The 24,036-nt window shown below is 40.1% G+C and overlaps 1 protein-coding gene across 2 annotated transcripts; it reads left to right on the forward strand.

The window, feature by feature from the left end:
• The first annotated feature begins 238 nt into the window (after positions 1-238).
• Positions 239-23,612, forward strand: TDG (thymine DNA glycosylase). Of its 2 annotated transcripts, none has more exons than XM_032299643.1 (10): positions 239-490; positions 11,563-11,705; positions 14,570-14,811; positions 15,630-15,699; positions 17,814-17,949; positions 18,166-18,248; positions 18,328-18,422; positions 19,761-19,932; positions 20,660-20,785; positions 21,689-23,612. In XM_032299643.1, exons 1-10 carry the CDS (start codon positions 468-470, stop codon positions 21,829-21,831), a joined length of 1,233 nt encoding a protein of 410 aa, XP_032155534.1. In that variant the 5' UTR covers positions 239-467; the 3' UTR covers positions 21,832-23,612. The 2 variants fall into 2 exon arrangements, with proteins under 2 accessions (XP_032155534.1, XP_032155544.1); XM_032299653.1 differs by lacking the exon at positions 239-490 and adding an exon at positions 7,263-7,298.
• Positions 23,613-24,036: the final 424 nt, after the last annotated feature.

The raw sequence follows: 24,036 nt of genomic DNA on the forward strand, positions 1-24,036 counted from the left end.
TAATGCTGATAAGGCTCATCACCCCATATACACAGCACCCAAAGGACAGCACCCTATAGCCCAAGCGTCCACCAACCCCCGAAAATACTGGGGACAAAAGCTGACGTCAGCGAAGCGCTCCTAGTCCGGGTGTTCTGATCCTCCACCCTTCCCGAGAGGCCAAGCGGCGGAGCTGGGGCGCCCCGCGAGAAGGGGGTGACCGTGATTGGGCTGCCCTGCATCACGTGAAGGCCAGTACGCATGGGATTTGGCTCCGAGGAGGCGGAAGTACAGTGTGGCAAGGGGGTCCGTGGGGGAGGGTAGAAGCCTAGGGGAGGAGCTTGAGTCCAGGCAGTGTCCGAGTACTGCCAGCCATCGGGCCCAGGTCTCTGGGGTTGGCTTACCGCAGTGAGTACGACGCGGTACTACAGACACCGGCCGCCCGTGTGCCTGGCAGGTGGAGCCGCCCGCAACAGCGGCCTTGGGGAATGGAAGCGGAGAACGCGGGCAGGTAAAATTGGGGCCAGCGCCGCCCCTCCCTCGCGCCCCTCGCGCCCCTCGCGCCGGGGTGGGCTAGCTGGCGAGCGCGCCCACGCAGGGGGGTCTTTTAAAGCCCAGCCGGAGTACAAAGGCCGGGGCCGCGCGTGCGCACTGTGGCCTGCTCGGCCCTTCTTGCCCTGACGGCGGCGGCGGCTCGGGCTGCTGGGAGGGTTACCTGGTGCACCTACAGTATATCCTTCTTTAGTTCCCTCCGATAACCAGCTGGCTATAAAACATGTTAGTAAGCAACCGGCAGTCTCTGGTTAATGTGTCTTTCTGGATGTCATTCTTGAATACGTTTCCCATCACCCTCCATTATCATGCAGAAGGCTGTAAAGATGAGTGTCGAACAATTTACAGCTCCAGCTTTCATTTTAAAGTTGGTTGATTTGTTGCGGCTTCCTCCCCAAAGGCCTACAAAAGGCAACGTTAAGGGTCACAGGCTAGATAATTTTGTTTTGGGAATATGTATACCACTCTTGAGTAGTCAGTCTAAAAATTATCTTTGAGTTTTCCAGTGGTCATACGTTTTTTAAAAGTCCTTTGGAGGAGTCAAGAGCAGGGTTTGCAAAAGCGGAGATGTAGGAATTTAAACTCCTGGCGGAAAACTAAATTAAAAAAAAAAATGGATGTGGTGACAGTTTTTTAAAAGATAAAGAATGATGATTTACATTGAAATAATAAAAAAACTATCATAACTAATGAATTATCCTGACTCTCAGTGGCTCGTGGGAGCTGAATTTAGGCCATACAAGGGCCTGTTCATGTCTGTAAAGTTGGCATGGAATCTGATTCTGACATGCTGAGAATTGGTGTTACATGAAAGGGCACACTAAAGTAACCAAAATAAGAGTTTAGGAAAAGAGATATAGACAAAAGTGTGGACTTTATCTGGACTTTGTGAATCAAGTCCTGGAATAAATTACTCCACTTCTTTCCCAGAAGAACTTTACAAATAAGAGAATTCACCAAAATTTGTGGAAATCTGTCTCGTGACCTTATTTCAGAGCAGAATTGAAACGTGGGCCAAGAATAAATTACACATTGTAAGACTTTATCCAGGGTCTTAACAGTAAAATAGTAGGACTCCAGTATGCTGTTTAGCTCAAAGCTTTGACATGTCATCCTGACTTCATCCAAAAGGCTATAGACCATTTTTTATTTCACCTTGGAAAGCTTTCACCTTTAGGAACTGTGGAAAATTCTGTGTAGTCTTCTGAAATGACTCAGACCCTAGGTAATCCTTAGAGAGTAGTTCTCTGCCACCCTTAACTGTGCTAATCAAGAAATGGAATGAGGGATATAATAAATTTACTTTTTTTTGAGATGGAGCTTTGCTCTGTCGCCCAGGCTGGAGTGCAGTGGTGCAATCTCAGCTCACTGCAACCTCCGTCTCCCGGGTTCAGGTGATTCTCCCACCGCAGCCTCCAGAGTAGCTGGGATTACAGGTGCCCGCCACCACGCCCAGCTAATTTTTGTATTTTTAGAAGAGACGAGGTTTCACCATGTTGACCAGGCTGGTCTCAAACTCCTGCCCTCAAGTGATCCACCCGCCTTGGCCTCCCAAAGTGCTAGGATTACAAGTGTCAGCCACCGTGCCCAGCTGACTTTTTAATTTAGAAGATTAATTTCAGATATTCAAAGAAGAAAATTCAAATTCCATGAATATAGACCCTTTTCTTTTTTCTTTTTTTGAGACAGAGTCTCACTCTGTTGCCTAGGCTGGAGTGCAGTAGTGCAATTGCCGTTCACTGCAACCTCTAGTCCCCGAGTTTAGGTGATTCTCGTGTGTCAGCCTCCCAAGCATCTGGGACTACAGGCACCCAACACCATGCCCAGCTATTTTTTTTGTATATTTAGTAGAGACACGGTTTCATCACTTTGACCACACTGGTCTTGAACTCCTGACCTCAAGTTATCCACCCACCTTGACCTCTCAAAAGTGCTGGGATTACAGACGTGAGCCAAAGCACCCAGCCGAGACTTTATTTTAATGGCAAAATAGTTCAGGAGTCTTAGAAAGTACTTACAGTCTAAGCAGCCAGAAAGGAATAAAGGAGGAATTTTAGAAGGGTACTGGAATGTTTCCAATGACCTCAGGTGTGAAAAGGACATTTACCAAAGATGGAAAATTGCATGCCAAATCAAAAGTGACTGGAAGAGAGCAGCATGGACCACTAAGAATACAGATAGGAAAGATTAACCCTCAAGTGAAAGTAGGCTTTATAGAAATGTAAAGGAGACCAGGAAGGACCCTTTGAGTTAGATGTAGACAACAAGAAGAATAAAAAAGATTTGGGTTTTCTGCCCAGTCTACTGGCATAGTGGCAGCAGACAACAGAAACCTAAGTACTTTGTTCTGATTTGGATTTTACATCTGCTATGTTAGGAAAATGATTGTCAGACTGGAAATGGCAGAATGAATATCTGTAAGACTTGAAGCTCAAGATAAATGAAGGCATTTAAGAGAAGTGTCAGGTGTTCTAACAGAATCATATGCCCTGGCCTGCATGTGTTGTATTTCAAGGGAAAGGCTAGATTAAAGCAGTGTTTGAGGATTTGTAGCAAATGTAAGAGGCCTGGAAATAAACACATGGATTCCTTTTCTTCCAGAGGTGCAGTCTGTCCTCTATTGACATTGATCCTGAACAACATTTTTACTTACCAGTGGTTACTGAGCATTTTTAAAGAAACTCATTGGCTTATGCCTGTAATCCCAGCACTTTGGGAGGCCAAGGCAAGTGTGGATCACCAGAGGTCAGGAGTTATAGACCAGTCTGGCCAACATGGTGAAACTCCATCTCCACTAAAAATACAAAATTAGCTGGGCGTGGCGGCATAACTAGTGACCACTAGACTACAGGATCCGTTCAGAAAGAAAGCAAGACCTATACTAGGCAGCATCAGAAGGATGCTGGCAGGAGGTACCTACAGTAGTCATTATATAGCAAATTTATTTTTTATTTTTTATTTCATTTTATTTTGAGATGGAGTCTTGCTGTGTCTCCTGGGCTGGAGTGCAGTGGTGCGATCTTGGCTCACTGCAACCTCCGCCTCCCGAGTTCAAGAGATTCTCCTGCCTCAGCCTCCCGAGTAGCTGGGATTACAGGCATGTGCCACCACACCTGGCTAATTTTTGTATTTTTAGTAGAGATCGGGTTTCACTCAGGCTGGTCTTGAACTTCTGACCTTGTAATCCACCAGCTTCATCCTCTCAAAGTGCTGGGATTATAGGTGTGAGCCACCCAGCCCGGCTATTATAGTAAATTTATTATATACCAGGTACTGTTTTGGATGTTTTACATATGCCAGCTAGCTTAATCCTCATAACCAATGAATTATTAGGTACTATTCCCATTTTACAGATGTGGAAGCAGGGTAATAAAGAAATTAAGGAACTTCCCCACAGAGCTAGTAAGTGGGAGAGCTGAGATTTGAGTCCAGGTGATCTGGCTTCACAGTCTGCCTCTCTAGCTAGCAAATGTGCTTTACCACTTCTCTTAGTGGGCAAAATGGATATGGACTGATGGCAATCCAGTTAGGTGAAGTGAAAACCTGGTTTACTACTGAAAGAATCGGGCAGATTGAAGAGAGGTCTGTGCTCATATGCTGTGTGTCTCTTTCCCTGACTTTGTTCCTTTCAGTAGCTTCACAACTTCAGGGTGCTGATGGCATGCTGATAAAATTTGTGAGTGACTCAACTCTGGGAGGAATTTGTGGAATTGACGGATTGAATCAGAGTCCAGATAAATCCTGACTGACTGGAATGGTGAATCATCTTTTACAAATAAGAAGCACAGACCTGTACTCAGGTGCAGAAAAGTCAATGATAAAGTGTGGAATGAGGGAGAAGTGATAGAAGGACAGTTTTCACTGATGGGAAACTCAGTGTGAATCAAGTGTGGGTGCCAGTACAGCTAGTGTAATGGGTTCTGCAGTTTCTCTCCAAAATGAGCAGGTTGGTAGCCCTGCTCAGTTTCAGACTGATGAGACTTTATCTAGAGTTTTGTTTGATTCTGAGCACCAAAAATGACCAACCACTGAAAAAATTTGAAATCATACTACATGATGAGTTATATAATTTGCAGTTTAAGGAATACTGTATGAGGAATGGCTTATTCTAAATCTTAATGTTTACAGTGTCTAGTAGACTGCATATGATGAATATACAGACCTCCATCTAGCAATATCAAATGGAATCTTAGTTATGGTGCTATCCCATCATAATTTACATACCCAGACCCCTTTAGTTGAGTATTTGGATTATTTAGTCTTGTTCACTATTTTGTAATTATTCAGTACAGTATATGCTTTTTTAAGTGATGATAATAAAATGTATTTAGAAAATAGCAACTTTGGCTGGGTGCAGTGGCTCACACCTGTAATCTCAGGCTCTTTGGGAGGCCAAGGTGGGATTACTTGAGGCCAGGAGTTCAAGACTAGTCTGGGCAACATAGTGAAACCCCATCTCTACAAAAAAATTTAAAATTTAGGCAGACATAGAGACATGTGCCTGTAGTGCCAGCTAGTCAGTCGGGAGACCGAGGTGAGAGGATTGCGTGTGTCCAGGTGTGTGAGGTTACTGTGAGCTGTGATAGCTCCACTGCACTCCAGCCCGGGTGATAGAGTGACTCTGTCTCTTAAAAAAGAAAAAAGCAACTTAAATCCCTAAATTAGTATAAAAATGATTGAAGATAAAAGAAGTTGGAATCATTAATTTTAGAGAAAACCTTAAAGATGTAGTTTTTTTTGAAATACAGCAAATCTAGCCAAGCATGGTGGTGTGTGTGCCCATAGTCCCAGCTACTCAGGAGGCTGAGGCAGGAGGATCACTTGAGCCTGGGAGTTGGAGGCTGCAGTGAACTATGATCATGCCACCGCACTCTGGCATGGGTAACAGAGTGAGACCCAGTCTCTAAAATAATAATAATTAAAAAAATTTAAAAATAGCAAATTTGAATTAACTGAACTTCTTAATGAACTCTGTGTGGAGTGTGTGTATGTGTGTTTTGAGAAAGACTATCAGAAAATATAGTCAGCCTTCCATATCTATGGATTCTGCATCCAAGAATTCAGCCAACTGTGGATTGAAATTATTTGGAAGAAAAGACAAATAACACTAAAAAGTGACACAGATAAAAAGAATGCAGGATGACAGTTACTTACATAGCATTTACATTGTATTAGGTATCAAAAGTAATGTAAAGATTATCTAAAGTATGTGGGAGGATCTGCATAAGTTATATACAAATTCTATACCATTTTATATCAAGAGACTTGAGCATTGTAAATATTGGTATCTGTGAGGGGTCCTGGAACCAATCCCCCATGTACACTAAACGAGGTACATACCACGGTCCATTTTTAGAAAGATTGATTAATAACTAAAGGATGACGGTACACAGTTCATCAGTTGCAGGCAGCTATAAAAAATCAATCTTCGAGCACTGTATTTCAACAGAAGGTGAGTGCAAAATGGAGGCTAGGAGAGTAAACGAGGTAAACTCAGGAAAACGAGGGAGAAGGGCAATGAAGAATATTTGAGACAAGGGTAAATGATGGGGGGAGAAAAGTGAACAAAGGGCAATAAAATAATCATGCTTGTAAGTTTGACATCAGGAAGTTACAGAAAGTAGAAAGTCTTTGGGGTCTGTTTTGATTCTAAACGGATCTAGTCCTATTTCCTATACATTGTCCACATATGTAGAAATCACTGAATCTAATTCCTCATTTTCATAGTAGGGGAATGGATAACCCGAGAGGATAAATGACTAAATGCTCTTTTACTGTCCCTCTGATGGAATTATTGCTCAGAAACATTGTAGAATTCTGGATTATAAAGTAGCAGTGATCATTATGCATACAACAAATGTATTTAAGAAATATTGTCACACTGACTGGTCATGGTGGCTCATGCCTGTAATCCCAGCACTTTGGGAGACCGAAGCGGGTGGTTTGCCTGAACTCAGGAGATCGAGACCAGCCTGGGCAACACAGTGAAACTCATCTTTACTAAAACACACACACACAAAAGGGCACGGCAGCGTGCACCTGTGGTCCCAGCTACTTGGGAGGCTGAGACAGGAGAATTGCTTAAACCCGGGAGGTGGAGGTTGCAGTGAGCCAAGATTGTACCACTGCACTTCAGCCTGGGCGACAGAGCAACTCTGTCTCCAAAAAAAACAAAAACAAAAAACAGAGAAATATCCTCATACTGAGGTTGAAACAGGTTTATGCTACATATACATTTAGTTATTATTATAATAGAAGATAAAATTATCCAGAACTCTTGAATTAACTAGCATTCAAGTTTATGAAGATTTTTGTGTAGATGTAATGCTTGCTTCTGCCAAGTAATAAGAATGTTGTAATCTACCATCTTTCTTTTATTCTGGCTTTTAGGACACTGTTGAGAGTTTAATGGTCAAAGACAGTGTATTCCTCAGAACTAACACATTTTATTTTCCATAGGTTTATTTTTCTTTTTCTGTCCTAATTTAACTTTTTATAAAATGCCACAGTCCATTTTTAGAAAGATTAAGGGATATATGATTATTATAGATAAGTTTCTAGGTTTCTTTCAAACTTGATATACCTATTTAATATAAAAGTTTAGATTCTTTTCCCTCTTTATTTTTCACTTTAGGTTTTTTTCTTTTTGAGACAGAGTCATTTTGTTGCCAGGCAACACAGTGGTGTGATCTCAGCTCACCACAACCTCCACCTCCCGGGTTTAAGCAATTCTCCTGCCTCAGCTTCCATAGTAGCTGGGACTACAGGTACGCACCACCACACCCAGCCAATTTTTGTGTTTTTAGTAGAGACAGGGTTTCACCACGTTGGCCGGGATGATCTTGATCTCCTGGCCTCGTGATCTGCCTGCCTGGGCCTCCCAAAGTGCTGGGATTACAGGCTTGAGCCATCACACCTGGCCTATTTTTCCACTTTTTATTCAGCCAACCGTGATTTCTAGAATTTTCATTTTCAGCTTCTGAACCTCAGAATTTCTAAAGATGATTAATGACCTCCGACTATACTAAAAGTTTTGAAAACAATTTTTAAAGTGAAGAATCCTCTTGTGATGTGAATGGTGTCTCCCTAATTTATGTATTTTAAGTTTGCATTTTCATGAAGTGCTCAAAATGGGACACATGAAACTCTGAGAGTGGTGGTAAGAAGCATGAGGAGAGTGGTAGGTAGATTGCCTTCCTCACCATGTGTCAGAGTAGAGGCACATCTCATGCCTTCTTTTGCCCACTCATTTATTGTCACCATATTGTCTTTGTTTCTGTAAGCTAAATTAAGTCACTATTAGGATCTCAGGAAGCTGCCACTGACCACATTGAGAACTTGCAGTTTCTTTAGTTAGAATTTCTGGCCGGGCGCGGTGGCTCAAGCCTGTAATCCCAGCACTTTGGGAGGCCGAGGCGGGTGGATCACGTGGTCAAGAGATCGAGACCATCCTGGTCAACATGGTGAAACCCCGTCTCTACTAAAAAAAAAAAATACAAAACATTAGCTGGGCATGGTGGCGCGTGCCTGTAATCCCAGCTACTCAGGAAGCTGAGGCAGGAGAATTGCCTGAACCCAGGAGACGGAGGTTGCGGTGAGCCGAGATCGTGCCATTGCACCCCAGCCTGGGTAACAAGAGCGAAACTCCGTCTCAAAAAAAAAAAAAAAAAAAAAAAAAAGAATTTCTGCAGGATCACTGCTCAAGACTTCCAGATCTAACCTAGCCATATCCAACTCATCATTAGAATATTTAAATCATACATACTGAACAACCAATATTTTAACAATTGATTGCAAAGAACTATTCATACTAGTAAAGAAAATTATGAAAAAAGAGGACATTTTACTTTGTGCCGGGTGTGGTTCTAAGCATCACACGTCTCTTCATTTTTACATCTTAACTGCTAGTCCCTATCTACACATTTTCCCTTATGTGAGCCTTAGTTTTTAATACTATTTTGTATTCTTTTCTATTCTAAAATATATGTTAAAAATATGTATATTTTACCTTTCCTGTATTTTACATAACATAAATAAATTTTTACTAGCTGCATAGTATTTTCTCATGTTACTATATTATAGTTTACTAAATCGTAAGTCTATTTTTTATGTAATTTGTGAACAATATATTTAAAGAAATAAAACTCATGATACAGGTTAATCTCTTTCTCACTCATTCTTAATCTTTGCTTCACCAGCCTCCCCTTAAAGGTAGCTCTAAGTGGAAATGCCTCTCCAGTGGGTTGTCCATTGGGAGTGGGCTTCTGTTTATCTTTGAGCTGCCAGCATTTAGCCCAGCCACCTGGGCTGGTCTGTTACCGTTTATCTCCCCAGGCTATTTAAGCTTATCCAGGAAATGCTTTCGTTTGCCTTATTTTTTTCCTATTAACCATTTTATTGAGATATGATTTACATATTACATCGTTCATCCATTTAAAGTGTACTCATTTGCCCTTTTTTTGTTGTTGAGACAGAGTCTTGTTCTGTCCCCCAGGCTAGGGTGCAGCTGTGTCATTGCTGCAGTAACCTTGAACTCCTGGGCTCAGGCAGTCTTCCTGCCTCAGCCTTCTGAGTAGTTAGGGCTAACAGCATGTGCCACCATGCCCAGCTAACTTTTTAAAATTTTTATGTGGAGGTAATGATCTTGCTATATTGCGTAGGCCGGTCTTGAGCTCCTGGCCTAAAGAGATCCTCCGGCCTTGCGCTCCCAACGCATGAGGATTACAGGCTGGGCCTGGCCCCTCATTTGCCTTTTTAATCTGCTTTCTGAACTTCCTGTTCTCTTTCAATTGATGTCATAGAGAATAAAACTGGTTAGTAGAGTATCTTACCATAGAAAATATGACTTTCTCTCCAAATAGTAAACCAAACGTTTCCATTTTATTTTCTACTGTTTTTCTTCTGCATATTTAATGGCATTATTTGGCATTTGCTGTAACTTGAGTTTCTTCAAATATGTGTTTACTTCCCTGGTTTTATCTTAATAGCAACACCATGAGAGAGTGGTTCAAGGCCATGAGAAGTGTTTTTTTAACAACTGTTTTCTTTGAAAGCCTACATTCTTTACTTTGAACAGAATACTTTGAACAAAATTTAAATTGTGTTCAGAAGAGAGGTTTAGAGGTTTTTTCCTTCATAAGTTCAACACATATTTATAAAATATCCATTTTACATTCCCCTTCAGTGACTTAGTCTGTTTTGTGCTGCTATTTCAGAATACCATAGACTGAGACATTAATAAACAAAGTTTTTTTGGCTCATACTTCTAGAACCGGGAAATCCAAGATGGAGGGGCTACATCTGGCGAGGGCCTTCTTGCTGCATCATAAAATGGCAGAAGGTGAGGCAGCACTTGTGAGAGGGAGAGAGAGGAAAGGAGACTGAAGTCATCCACTCATCCTGTTATCAGGAACCCTACCCTGTGATAATAGCATTAACCCATCCATGAAGGCAGAGCCGTCCTCTCCTCTTGACCTGATCACCTTTTTTGTTTGTTTTGCTTTTGTTTTTGTTTTTTGAGATGGAATCTTGCTCTGTCACTCAGGCTAGAGTGCAGTGGTATGATCTCAACTTACTTCAACCTCCGCCTTCCAGGCTCAAGCAATTCTTCTGCCTCAGCCTCCCAAGTATCTGGGACTTAAGGTGCATGCCACTGTGCCCGCCTAATTTTTGTATTTTTAGTAGAAGCAGGGTTTTGCCGTATTGAAGCTGGTTATGAACTCCCGACCTCATATGATCTACCTGCCTCTGCCTCCCAAAGTGCTGGGTTTACAGGTGTAAAGGGTGTAAAGGTCCTACCTCTCTCAACATTTGCATTGGGGATTTAGTTTTCAATACATGAACTTTGGGGGACACATTCAAACCATAGCAGTAGCAAAAAACAAAACGAAAAAAACCAAAAAAACTAACCCCAACAAAACAACAAAATACCACCACCAATAAAAATCAAATAAATAAAATTTAGGGCTGGGCGCAGTGGCTCACTTTTGTAATACCAGCACTTTGGGAGGCCAAGGTGGGCAGATCACGAGGTCGAGAGATTGAGACCAACCTGGCCAACATGGTGAAAACCCATCTCTACTAAAATATAAAAAATTAGCTGGGCGTGGCGGAACCCACCAGTAGTCCCAGCTACTTGGGAGGTTGAGGCAGGAGAATTGCTTGAACCCAGGAGGTGGAGGTTGCAGTGAGCTGAGATCACGCCACTGAACTCCAGCCTGGCAACAAAGTGAGACTGCGTCTCAAAAAAATCGAATCTAGGCCTGGGTGCAGTGGCTCACACCTGCAATCCTAGCACTTTGGGAGGCTGAAGTAGGCATATCTCTTGAGCTTAGAAGTTCAAGACCAGCCTGGCCAATATGGTAAAACCCTGTCTCTACAAAAAATACAAAAATTAGCCAGGCATCAGGGTTTGCACCTATAGTCCCAGCTACTTGGGAGGCTGAGGTGGGAGGATCGCTTGAGATCTCCCACTTCAGAAGTAGCAGTGAGCCAAGATCGCATCACTGCACTCCAGCCTGGGTGACAGAGGGAAACACTGTCTCCAAAAAAAAAAAAAAAATGATGAAAAAATAAGTAAACAGGCAAATAAATTAAAAGAGAATCTTAGATTGGAGGGGATCTGCAGGTGATTAAATACTGAAGGATACTGAAAGTAAGGACACAAAATGTATTTGTGGACATCTTAACCCTGTATGGGTTGACAGACCTTTCAAGTCTGTCTACTAGAAAATTCCCTTGATCTTATTTCAAAGAAAGTCCTGGCTTGACAGGACTGGTAAGTTTTATCGGTGACACATCTTATCATTACACAGTGCAAGAGTTAATGTTTGGTTAGTAAGCACTCAGTAAAGAAAGGTTGGTGAACATGTACATACAGGACCAGATCTCTCCTCCCCTGTAATCCACTCTAAACAAATACTTCAGTCTAGTTATAAAATACTTGGATCCTGAAGTTTTTGTCCAGCTGATCATTTGGATTTACAATTGGATAATTTTATCATTACATTTCATGCTTCATTATTCTTTCAGCTATTGTCTTCAACAAGCTCAAGCTTTTTATACGTTTCCACTTCAACAAATGATGGCTGAAGCTCCTAATATGGCAGTTATGAATGAACAGCAAATGCCAGAAGAAGTTCCAGCCCCAGCTCCTGCTCAAGAACCAGTGCAAGGTAGTTTCACCATGAGAGTGTAGAAAATTAGACATTGGATCAGCCAACTTATTTAAGAAAGGGTTTAATGGTGAATTTTAGCTGTGTTTTAGTGTTAAAAAGTCAAATCCACTTTTTAAGTACTTAGTATTTGCCAAGCACTCTGACAGGTTCTGGGGAATAAAAGAACATGGATCTTGCCCGGGAATATCTCATAATCTAGTAGAGAAAAGTAATAAGTAAATATACGTTATAGCTTAGCACAGTATGTAGTGAAGAGGGGCATGGAATGAGTGCCCTGAAAGCTTATGGGTTGGCTCCTAATTCAGACTGACAGCTCAGAGGCTGCTTCCCAGAGCAGAGCAATAACATCAGAGCTCTGAAACGCCAAGAGTACAGAGGCTTCACCCCCATGAAGATCAGAGTAGGGAAGTGTCCAGACTGAGGGAACTACACAGGTCAGGCACAGACACACAGAAGCATGGCACAGCCAGAATCAGAGCGATTCTGTGTTTTTGGAGTCTGGGATGTAATAAGGAAATGGTGAGAGTTGCAGCTGGATGGGGACTGTTGAAGCTTGTTTTTTATCCTAAGGAATTTATATTCTGTCCTCAAGGCAATAGGGGAGCTGCTAAGAGAATGTAAGCAAGGGACGACTTGACTAGATTGGTACTTTACAAATTAGTCTGGAAATATTAGAGAGGATACATGGGTTGGCAGACAACAAGTCAGAACTTGGAGGCAGGCCGGGCACGGTGGCTCACACCTGTAATCCCTGCATTTTGGAAGGCCAAGGCAGGTAGATCATCTGAGGTCAGGAGTTCATGACCAGCCTGGCCAACATGGCAAAACCCCACCTCTACTAAAAAGACAAAAATTAGCCGGGTGTGATGGCACACGCCTGTAATCCCAGCTACTGGGGAGGCTGAAGCACAAGAATTGCTTGAACCCGGGAGGCAGAGGCTGGGAGACTGCAGTGAACCAGGATCACACCACTGCACTCCAGACTGGGCAATAGAGCAAGACTGTCAAAAAAAAAAAAAAAGAAAACTTTAGAGGCAAGGAGTGGATTAGGTGGATTGGAGACACTGTTTGAATCATCTAGGGGAGCATTGAGGAGGACCTGAAGGGGTGGAGAAAGAATTAGGAAACACTCAGAAGGCAGAATTACCTAGCCATGGCTAATGGGTTTCATGTTGTGGGGAGCATGGGGGGAAGTGAGGGAGAAAGGGGAGTCCAGAAGTAACTACCAGGTTTCTGACATAGGCATTTGGTTGGAGGGGGTGCAACTCACCAAGACAGAGAATTAGAAGAAAATAGATTTGGGGGTTAGGGTGAATGTAGAGAAGTTAATGATTTTCTCCAGTGTAACAGTATTTGAATGAGAAATGTGCTCAGGGTTTCAGTTTATGATTCCAGGAACACATCTAATACTCTGTCTTTGCACTAGGACTTTCCCAGCTACATGCCAATGATGGTGGATCCTTTGGCATAGGAGTGACCAAGGCAATGTGAGGCAGAAGAGAGGGAGGACTGACTGCCTCCATCCTGCCAGGCTTGATTTGGGGAAACACCAAAGCGGAGTAGAATGGAGTAGAGGCCTGAGTAGTTAGGAGGAATGTTAAATAATTAAGAGTAACAAAACTGGGACTTCCTGTTGGGTAACTATAGGTCAGTGGTTTTCAATAAAGTGTGATTTTGCCCTCCCAAGGGACATTTGACATTGTTTGAAGATACTTTTAATGATCAAGACTGGTGGGGTACTCCTGGCATCTAGTGGCTAGAGATCAGGGGTGCTCTTAAACATTCTGTAATGTGCAAGACAGCCACCCACAGCAAAAAATTTTACAGCCTAAAATGTCAATAGTGTGGAGGATGAGAGGTCGGATCCTTTATCTTGCCTTTTGAAATATACTGCCAGCCCAGAGATGTCATCCTCAGACCCCTCAATTCACCTCTTCGACTATGTGTGGAACAGAGTCTACCTCATCTCTGAAACAAGCCCATAAGCCATTTGTGGTTTTCCTTCCTTCCTTCCTTCCTTCCTTCCTTCCTTCCTTCCTTCCTTTCTTTTTCTTTCTTTCTTTCTTTTCTTTGCTTGCTTTTTCTTTCTCTCACTTTTTCTTTCTTTCTTTTCTTCTTTCTTCTTTTTCTTTTTTTTGAGAGAGATTCTTGCTCTGTCGTCCAGGCTGGAGTGCAGTGGTGCGATCTTCGCTCACTGCAGCAGCCACCTTCTGGGTTCAAGCAATTCTCCTGCCTCAGCTTCCCAAATTACTGGGATTACAGGTGTGTGCCACCATGCCTGGCTAATATTTATATTTTTAGTAGAGACGGGATTTTACTGTGTTGGCCAGGCTGGTCTTGAACTTTTGACCTCAAGTGATCTGCCTGCCTTGGCCTCCCAAAGTGATGGAATTGCAGGCATGAGCCACTGTACCTGGCCCATTTGTGGTTTTCTACTGGGGAAATCACGTTAAAATGCTTCCCTTCCTTCCTGTTTTTCTATGTTTTTTTAATTATTTTTTATTTAATTTATTTTTTGATTATTTATTTTTCTATTTTATTAAATTATTTACATTTAGAATTCATATAAAATGATACATAGATACTTTGTATGCCAAGTAATCTTGTGTAGAAAATAATAGTCTATAATTATTTTTCCCAAGAACAGCTGGCAGGGGAAGGAGAGTAAGGGGGAGGGGATTGCATGAACCTATTTCTAGGGTGAAAGAAGGGGAGGATATTGCAGAGGAAATCGATTTTGGGACTGTAAGAACTTAATTTTGGGGAGACAGGTACAAAAAGTACAGTTGGGTAACTTTTCTGGGAAAGCTGCTAAAGTTTCTAAGTTAAGACTTTCTGCATTTCTGGATATTGTGTTTCAGAGGCTCCAAAAGGAAGGAAAAGAAAACCCAGAACAACAGAACCAAAAAAACCAGTGGAACCCAAAACACCTGCTGAGTCAAAAAAGTCTGGCAAGTCCGCAAAGTCAAAAGAAAAACAAGAAAAAATTACAGACACATATAAAGTAAAAAGAAAAGTAGATCGTTTTAATGGTGTTTCAGAAGCTGAACTTCTGACCAAGACACTCCCCGATATTTTGACCTTCAATCTGGATATTGTCATTGTAAGATCTTTGTCCTTGTTGGATTTTCTAAGTGGCATTGCAGGATTTGCTTTACTTAACAGTTGTCCTTGCAAATAACATTTTGCTGAAAAGGAGCATTTCTGTGAATCCTTTGGTGGTAGATGGTATCCCTTCATGACGTTGTGTTAAATGGGAGTATTTGAGAGGGTGGGCTCCAAATTTAAGCTGTCTGGGTTCAAATCCTGTCTCAAGTATAATCTTGGACAAGCCTTATTAACCTATATAAATATCAGTTTTCTCATTGATAAACCAGGAGTGATAATACCACCCAGCTCATAGGGTTGCAAGTAAATGAGATAATCCATGTGAATCACTTCGACTGAATGATACCTGTGGAGACTTCATAAATGGTAGCACTGATTTTGAGCTGTTATTTTTGTCAGTAACTGTAAGAAACAGCATGTGAAAAATTGTGTAGGTGATGTGGAGCGAGCTTCTTATTGAAAGTTGAGAACCAGAATCGTGGCTGGACATGGGCTCAGATTGATTGTTCCAGGACATCTCTCACCAGACTGAAAGCACACCAATTGGTGAGGGTGAGAGGCCTGCGATCATAAAGGAGTCACACTGGTTTTTTAAAACAACAGCAAAACTTTTAAAGAAAATCTCTTTCTTGTATATGGAATACTTTGTTCAGCCCAAGAGTAGTAATAGATAAATGATAATGCTTATGCATATGATGCTGTATTTAATTTGTATTGTAATCAAGTCAATTTTGACCACCACTCCTCCATAGAAACCCTAAGGCTTAGGTCCTACTTTTTAAGAGGAAAATGTTTAATTGTTTTGTTTTATAGATTGGCATAAACCCGGGACTAATGGCTGCTTACAAAGGGCATCATTACCCTGGACCTGGAAACCATTTTTGTAAGTGGTTACCTTTTAAATTAATTTACATTTAAATTATAATCTTTGTTAACAGGTTTTTTCAAAAAAAAAAAACCAATTGTGTTTTTGAAAAGAAGGAGACTGTAAATACACATTCATGTTTCATGTTCCCTGTATGTGTGTCTGTACATGAAAATAAGAGGATTTGAAGTGATATGTCACTGTTAACATTTTAGTCTATGAGAGTGGAGGGACATGAATAAGAATACTTTCTCTTTTTTTTTTTTGAGATGGAGTCTCGCTCTGTCGCCCAGGCTGGAATGCAGTGCCTCGATCTCAGCTCACTGCAGCCTCTCCCTCAAGGGTTCAAGCGATTCTCCTGCGGTAGCCACCTTCATAGCTGGGGTTATAGGCACACGCCACCACGCCCGGCTAATTTTTGTATTTGTAGTAGAGATGGGGTTTCACCATGTTGATCAGACTGGTCTCGAACTCCTGAGCTCATGCTGCCCACCTCAGCCTCCCAAAGTGTTGGGATTACAGGTGTGAACCACCGCGCCCAGTCGTACTTTCTCTTTTACTTGAATTGTTTCTAATGAGTTGTACTACTTTTTAAAAATAATTTTTAAAAAATTGTTATCTGTAGGCATAGTAAACGATAGTATAGTACATCTTTGTGGTAGTGCAGACATAATACTAACTTTTCCAGATTTCTGGTGATTATTTTCTAGAAGAGCATAAAATAGTACTAAAGACTCCTATTTTTAGAGTAAGCTTTAAAACCAAGTATAGGCCAGATCTGGTGGCTTTCATCCCAGCACTCTGGGAGGCTAAAGCAGGAGGATCACTTGAGGCCAGGAGTTTGAGACTAGCCTGTACAACATAGCAAGATCTCATCTCTACAGAAAAAATTAAAAATGAGCCAAGTGTTGTGGTATACACCTGTAGTCCCAGCTACTATGGAGGCTGGGTTAAGAAGATTGCTTGAGCCCGAGAGGTTGAGGCTACAGTGAGCCATAACTGCTCCACTGCACTCCAGCCTAGGTGACAGAACTAGACCCTCTTTCAAAAAAACAAAAACAAGAAACAAAACAACAACAACAAAAAAACAAGCATAACTACTGTTGCATTGCCCTCTCTATATAAGTTGTCTTATATATTCACTACCTAATAGATCAGTGTATGCAGTATACTCTCAGGAAATTCTAATTGATTATCTAATAATAACATTCAAAACATTTAGGGCAACTGATAGTAAATGTGTTTTTGGAATTAATAATAACATATCGTTCCTATTAGTTTTAAAAAATTCTTCTTGGCCAGGTGTGGCTCACGCCTATAATCCCAGCACTTTGGGAGGCCGAAGCGGGTAGATCACGAGGTCAGGAGTTCAAGACCAGCCTGGCCAACATAGTAAAACCTGTCTCTACTAAAAATACAAAAATTAGCCAGGACTGGTGGCATGTGCCTGTAGTCCAGTTACTTGGGAGGTTAAGGCAGGAGAATCGCATGAACCCAGGTTGTGGAGGTTATAGTGAGCCAAGATCACACCACTGCACTCCAGCCTAGGCAAGAATCTCCAGAGCGAGAATCTGTCTCAAAAAAAAAAAAAAATCCTTCTTTAGGGAAGTTTGGACTTTTAACTTTCTTCACTGTCAAGGTGTTTGAGTGTTGTTAGTCTATTGCTGTATGTTGATGTATGAGATGGTGCTATCACCAATTGTAAAGCAAAATAGTCTCAGTTTCTTAAACTGAGTTGCTGTATATTCTTGGGCAGGCGTTAACCCCCTGTGAAAAGGAGATAATAATAGTATCTCACAAGATAATTATGATGATTAAATCCAGGCGTGGTGATTCATACCTGTAATCCCAGCACTTTGGGAGGCTGAGGTGGGAGGATCACTTGAGCCCAGGAGTTCAAGACCAGCCTGGGCAAACATGGTGAAACCCCAACTCTACAAAAAATACACAAATTAGCTGGGCTTGGTGGTGTGTGCTTGGGGTCCAAGCCGCTCAGGAGGCTGAGGTGGGAGGATTGCTTGAGCCTTAGTGGCAGAGGCTGCAGTGAGCCACGATCGCACCACTACACTCCAGCCTGGGTGACAGAGGGAGACCCTGTCTAAAAAAAAAATGACTGGATTTTCATTTTACAGGGAAGTGTTTGTTTATGTCAGGGCTCAGTGAAGTCCAACTGAATCATATGGATGATCACACTTTACCAGGGAAGTATGGTATTGGATTTACCAACATGGTGGAAAGGACGACGCCTGGCAGCAAAGATCTCTCCAGGTAAGTATACAGCATTTGCTATGCTGGTGCCTGAAATACTCTAGGAACAGCATATGTATCTAGTTCAAGCTGAGCTCAACAAATGTGCGATATGATCTTTCCTTGAAAGCTGTCTGAATGTAGTATATTATAAATATAATATAGTATATTATAAATATATATAAATATAAGTATTGCCATATTTATATTTTTGACTACTTTTTAATTCAATTTTAGTAAAGAATTTCGTGAAGGAGGACGTATTCTAGTACAGAAATTACAGAAATATCAGCCACGAATAGCAGTGTTTAATGGAAAATGTAAGGTTAACTTTTAAATTTTATTTTTTTTCTTTGCTAACATTATGGGCAATGTAAATATGTTTGTATTTCATTTTAGGTATTTATGAAATTTTTAGTAAAGAAGTTTTTGGAGTAAAGGTTAAGAACTTGGAATTTGGGCTTCAGCCCCATAAGATTCCAGACACAGAAACTGTAAGTCCCTAAAATTGAATTTGTAAATCAGCTAAATGTGAAATTTCTTTCTAGATAATTTCCTTATTTGTTTTGTCCATTGTAATTTATGCCATGCAAAAAAATACACTGTATTTTGTTGAGTAATAACTATAATTCAGCTTTAATAGTTGTAAATTAATTCAAATACTATTAGGGTTTATTAGAAAGAACGTTTGTCAGCTAAATGTCTTCATGTTGTTACTCAGCAAAAATACTGAGAGGAACTGGCTCATATGCAACATTCAGAATACATTTAATGGCATGTAGTTGTCAAATTCAGATGGTTTAGCCCTCGTACTCAGTTGTGAAACAAACATAGAAACGCATACATGATCCTGATTAGGAAAACTAATTGCCCCATTTATATATCTTAGCTCAACTTCATTTTAGAGCCTTATAAATAATACAATACAATTCAGACAAGCCTTCAGCCAACCTAACTGGCATTTGATACCTGTGTCTCATACACAAAGTCATCATGAAGTAACAATGTTTTTCAGGCCGTCTTCTCTACAGAGCTTCTGCAGGCATTTGGTTCCAATTTTGCTTCTTTAATATAGTTTCAAGTTTTGTTTACAGCTTTAAAAAACAACACAGTGCACAAATTTACATGTTGTATATACAACATTTTAATTGATGGAGAAGCTAATTTGCTGACAGGTTTTTGTGGAGACCTAAAAATGTTTCTGCCACCTACATACATTTAAACTTCTTCTTTTAATTTTTTTGTTTTTAGTTTCTTATAAATATGCAATTGATGCATTTTATTATAGCACCAATGTTTGCTTAAATGAAGACCCACCTTTGTCCACTTGGTTAAAATTGTACAAGTTCACTACTTCCTGTAGGGTACTGTATCATTCTCTGTTAAATGCCAGTCAAGGCCAGATGCGGTGGCTCATGCCTGTAAACACACTTTGGGAGACCGAGGCAGGTAGATCACCTGAGGTCAGGAGTTCGAGACCAGCCTGGCCAACATGGTGAAACCTTGTGTCTGCTAAAAACGCAAAAATTAGCCAGGCATGGTGATGTGCACCTGTAATCCTAGCTGCACGGGAGGCTGTGGCAGGACAATTGCTTGAACCCAGGAGGCGACTCACTAGTTGGAGACTCGTTATTTTTTACTTACTGACTTGGTAATAAGTGAGTATTACAGATTCGAACTTAAACACAACTACTTTTATTGATTTTTACATATATTTATGTGCAGTTAAGTATCAAGTTATTAACCCAAACAAAGACAATATTCTAATCTCAATATGAGTGAATTCAATAGAATTATAAGATTTCTGAAATTATATAATGTTGCGATTCCAGCTCTGCTATGTTATGCCATCATCCAGTGCAAGATGTGCTCAGTTTCCTCGAGCCCAGGACAAAGTTCATTACTACATAAAGCTGAAGGACTTAAGAGATCAGTTGAAAGGCATTGAACGAAATATGGACGTTCAAGAGGTGCAGTATACTTTTGACCTACAGCTTGCTCAAGGTATGTTACTGTCCTCACTCCTTTTATTCATTTTGTGTGTGTGTGTATATATACACACGTGTGTGTGTGTGTGTGTGTGTATCAGAGCACTCTTGCTGGAAATACAATTGTTTTCTTTTCTCCAGCTTTTAAATCCACAGCATATTTTCTATGTGTGTGTGTGTGTGTATACATATACATACATGTATATATACATGCATACACATTTTGTGTGTGTACATATACATGCATGTATACATATATGCATATACTGTGTATAGATATACATGTGTCTATACATATATACACATATGTATACATATATACATAGATATATATGTATGTATATACACACACATTACAGAAAGTATGTTGTGAATTTAAAAGCAGAAAAGAAAACAATTTTTTTCTTTTTTCTGATAATGGATATTAGTCACTGTTAAAATCTCCTTTTATCAAGGTCTTCCCTCTACTCTGGCATTCCTGCAGATAATTCACCTGCAAAGTGCCAGAGCAGAGGTATGTAAAAAATATTGTACCCCACCTAAAATTGAATGTAAGAGGTTTTTACAATTCTTATGTGTTCATTTAGTATATGCTATAAGTTTAAAAGATTAATAGAGATGTATCTCAGTGTATATGAACATTCAAGAAAAAGAGCTGTTCATGATTTCTGAATAATGCTATTTTCAGAATTGTTGTAGAAAATCAGTTTTAAATCCTTAAATACTTTTTACTCTCCTCACAGAGGATGCAAAGAAGATGGCTGTTAAGGAAGAAAAATATGATCCGGGTTATGAGGCAGCGTATGGTGGTGCTTATGTAGAAAATCCATGCAACAGTGAACCTTTCAGCTTCTCTTCAAATGGGCTAGGTATGTTCCCCTCCACACATGTGTTCCTTTCAAAGACGGTTTTGTCAGGATTGGGGGAAGAATTTTAATAGAAGAACAGTAAATTATTGAAGGATGGGAATGGTAATACGAAATTTTATTTAGTAACTATTAGTGCAAATTTGATGGATATTTCACGTTGAATTACACAGGCTTTTACAGTGCATTTTCTTTCAGTCATGAACTCTAGGCCACCCTAGTTGGATTTTCTTCTTTAATAACAAATAAGAATTAATAACAAATGAGTCCTGTATCTGAAAATAGAACAGAAACTTACAGTTGTATTCAGGAAGCTTGCTTAACTATTTTAATAATCATTCTCCTTCACTAAACTGTTAAACTCTCCTACTTGATCATTTAAAACTTCCAGGCCAGGCGTGGTGATTCACACCTGTAACCAGCATTTTTGGGAGGCCAAAGTGGGTGGATCATTTGAGGTCTGGAGTTTGAGACAAGCCTGGCCAACATGATGAAACCCTGCCTCTACTAAAACATACCAAAATTAGCTAGGCATGGTTGTAGGCGCCTGTAATCCTAGCTACTTGGGAGGCTGAGCCAGGGGAATCACTCAAACCTGGAAGGCAGAGGCTGCAGTGAACCAAAATCATGCCACTGCACTTCATCCTAGGTGACAGAGTGAGATGCAGTCTCAAAAAGAAAAAAAAATTCTAAATAAGCTGATGTGGTGGCTCACACCTATAATCCCAGTGCTTTGAGAGGCTAAGATGGGAGGCTCACTTGAGCCCAGGAGTTTGAGGCTGGCAAAGAGCTGTGATTATGCCACTACATTCCAGCCTGGGTGACAGAGTGAGACCCAGTCTCTATTTATAAAAAAGCAAAAATTTCTAAATGGCATAAACTAACTTTGGTTTTCTTTCCTGGCAGTTGACAGTTCGGAGTTACAAGGAGAATCAGCTTTCAGTGGCATTCCTAATGGGCAGTGGATGACCCAGTCATTTACAGACCAGATTCCTTCCTTTAATAATCACTGTGGAACACAAGAACAGGAAGAAGAAAACCGTGCTTAAGAATGGTGTTTCTCAGCTCTATTTAAATGCTGCAGTTTTAATGCAGTTGTCAACAAGTAGAACCTCAGTTTGCTAACTGAAGTGTTTGTGTTATTCATATTTTTCTCTAGTGGTGTAATTGTAATGTAGAACAGTTGTGTGGTAGTATGAGCCGTATGAACCTAAGTAGTTTGGAAGAAAAAGTAGGGTTTTTGTATCTAGCTTTTGTATTTGAATTAATCATCATTCCAGCTTTTGATATACTATATTTCATTTATGAAGAAATTGATTTTCTTTTGGGAGTCACTTTTGATCTGTAATTTTAAAATACAAGTCTGAATATTTATAGTTAATTCTTAACTGTGCATAAACCTAGATATACCATTACCCCTTTTATACCTAAGAAGGGCATGCTAACAATAATTACCACTGTCAGGCAAATGTGTTGATTTTTGTATATGAAGTTGAGCCTCAGTGGAGTCTCATTTGTTAGTTTTTAGTGGTAACTAAGGGTAAACTCAGGGTTCCCTGAGTTGTATGCATACTGAGGCCTCTGCTTTACCAGTGGTGTTTGTAAGTTGCTCAGTAGTAAAAACCGGCCCTGACCTGACAGAGCCCGGGCTTTGACCTACTCAGTCCTGTGTGTTAATACTCTGGTAGCCAGTGACTACTCTGGGGTGGCACGTTCCAGAGAATGCAGTAGACCTTGTGCCACTCATCTGTGTTTTACTTGAGACACATAAATATGATAGGGAGTGAATTTCTCCGTTAATATTTATTAACATTCTAGTTTTATCTTCTTTGGCTTTAAGATTGTGCCATGGAAAGTAATAAGAAATGAACTTTTAGGCTCAGCAACAAGATGCTGGAGATATTTGATAATCTCATTTAAACTGGTGCTTTACGTACATGAGATGTACTAAAATACGTAATATAGAGTTTGTCTTGCTAGGTAAATCCAATAAGCCAATAATTTCAAAAATTCTTTATCTGCATCATTGCTGTTTGTTACTATAAATTAAATGAACCTCACGGAAAGGTTGAATATATACCTTTGTGATTTTCTATTGAGTTTTCTGTGGTGCTACAAATAATCCAGACTACTAGGTCTGGTAGATATTAAAGCTGGGTGCTAAGAAATGCCATTCGCGTTCACTCAGTCTCTCCTAAATATTCTGATTTCATACATACCCAGGGAGCATGCTGTTTTGTCAATATAAAATATTTATGAGGTCTCTCCTACCCCCCAGAGGTTATATGATTGCTCTTTTCTTTATAATAAGAGAAAGAAATTCTTGTTGTGAATTTTAACATGCTTTTTAGCTGTGGTTATGATGGGTTTTATTTTTCCTTAAGTCTAGGTCAAGCTGTGTAAAAGTCATTTATGTTATTTAAATGATGTACTGTACTGCTGTTTACATGGACGTTTTGTGCAGGTGCTTTGAAGTGCCTTGCATCAGGGATTAGGAGCAATTAAATTATTTTTTCACGGGACTATGTAAAGCATGTAACTAGGTATTACTTTGGTATATAACTATTGTAGCTTAACAATAGATAGTTTTATTTGAATGGAGAAAATACCCTTTAAATTATGACAGACATCCATTAGAAATGGGTTTGAGAATTTTCCAAGCATACAATAATGATGTTTTTCCATAACACAACAGATGAGTAGTAAATGTTGATATACCCTGTACATGACAGTATGAGACTTTTTCATTAAATAATACTGAAAGTTTTAAAACTCATTTGAAAGTCTGATGGCTTTTACAATAAAAGATATTAAGAATTGTTATCCTTAAGTTACAGGCTTTTTCTATAGCAAGACTTAATGATATTCTTTCTCCCTTTAAACCTGGGGTCTGTTTACCTTCTATTATATTTAACATGAACAATAGTAACATGATGAAAATCATAAAAATCATGAATATTCTGTTTTTCAGACATCCAAATTTTAAATGTAATAGTTTTATAAAAGAAAAGATTGACAACCTGTTAAAAAAGATCTACATGTGAAAAATACATTTAGAAGTTTTAAAAATTGGTGGATATAATTGTCATTCAGAATTAAGCAGATTGATGGCTGGTATCTAGATGGGTCTATGCCTTTATGTTTTTCAGTCACATAATCTTGATTTCCATAGTTAACACATGTACTTAAAGGGTGGCTCACGCCTTTAATCCCACCACTTTGGGAGGCCAAGGCATGCGGATCACAAGGTCAAG

This window comes from Sapajus apella, unplaced genomic scaffold (genome assembly GCF_009761245.1).
Source record: "Sapajus apella isolate SASKATOON/1434 unplaced genomic scaffold, GSC_monkey_1.0 scaffold2, whole genome shotgun sequence".
Lineage (NCBI taxonomy): Eukaryota > Metazoa > Chordata > Mammalia > Primates > Cebidae > Sapajus > Sapajus apella.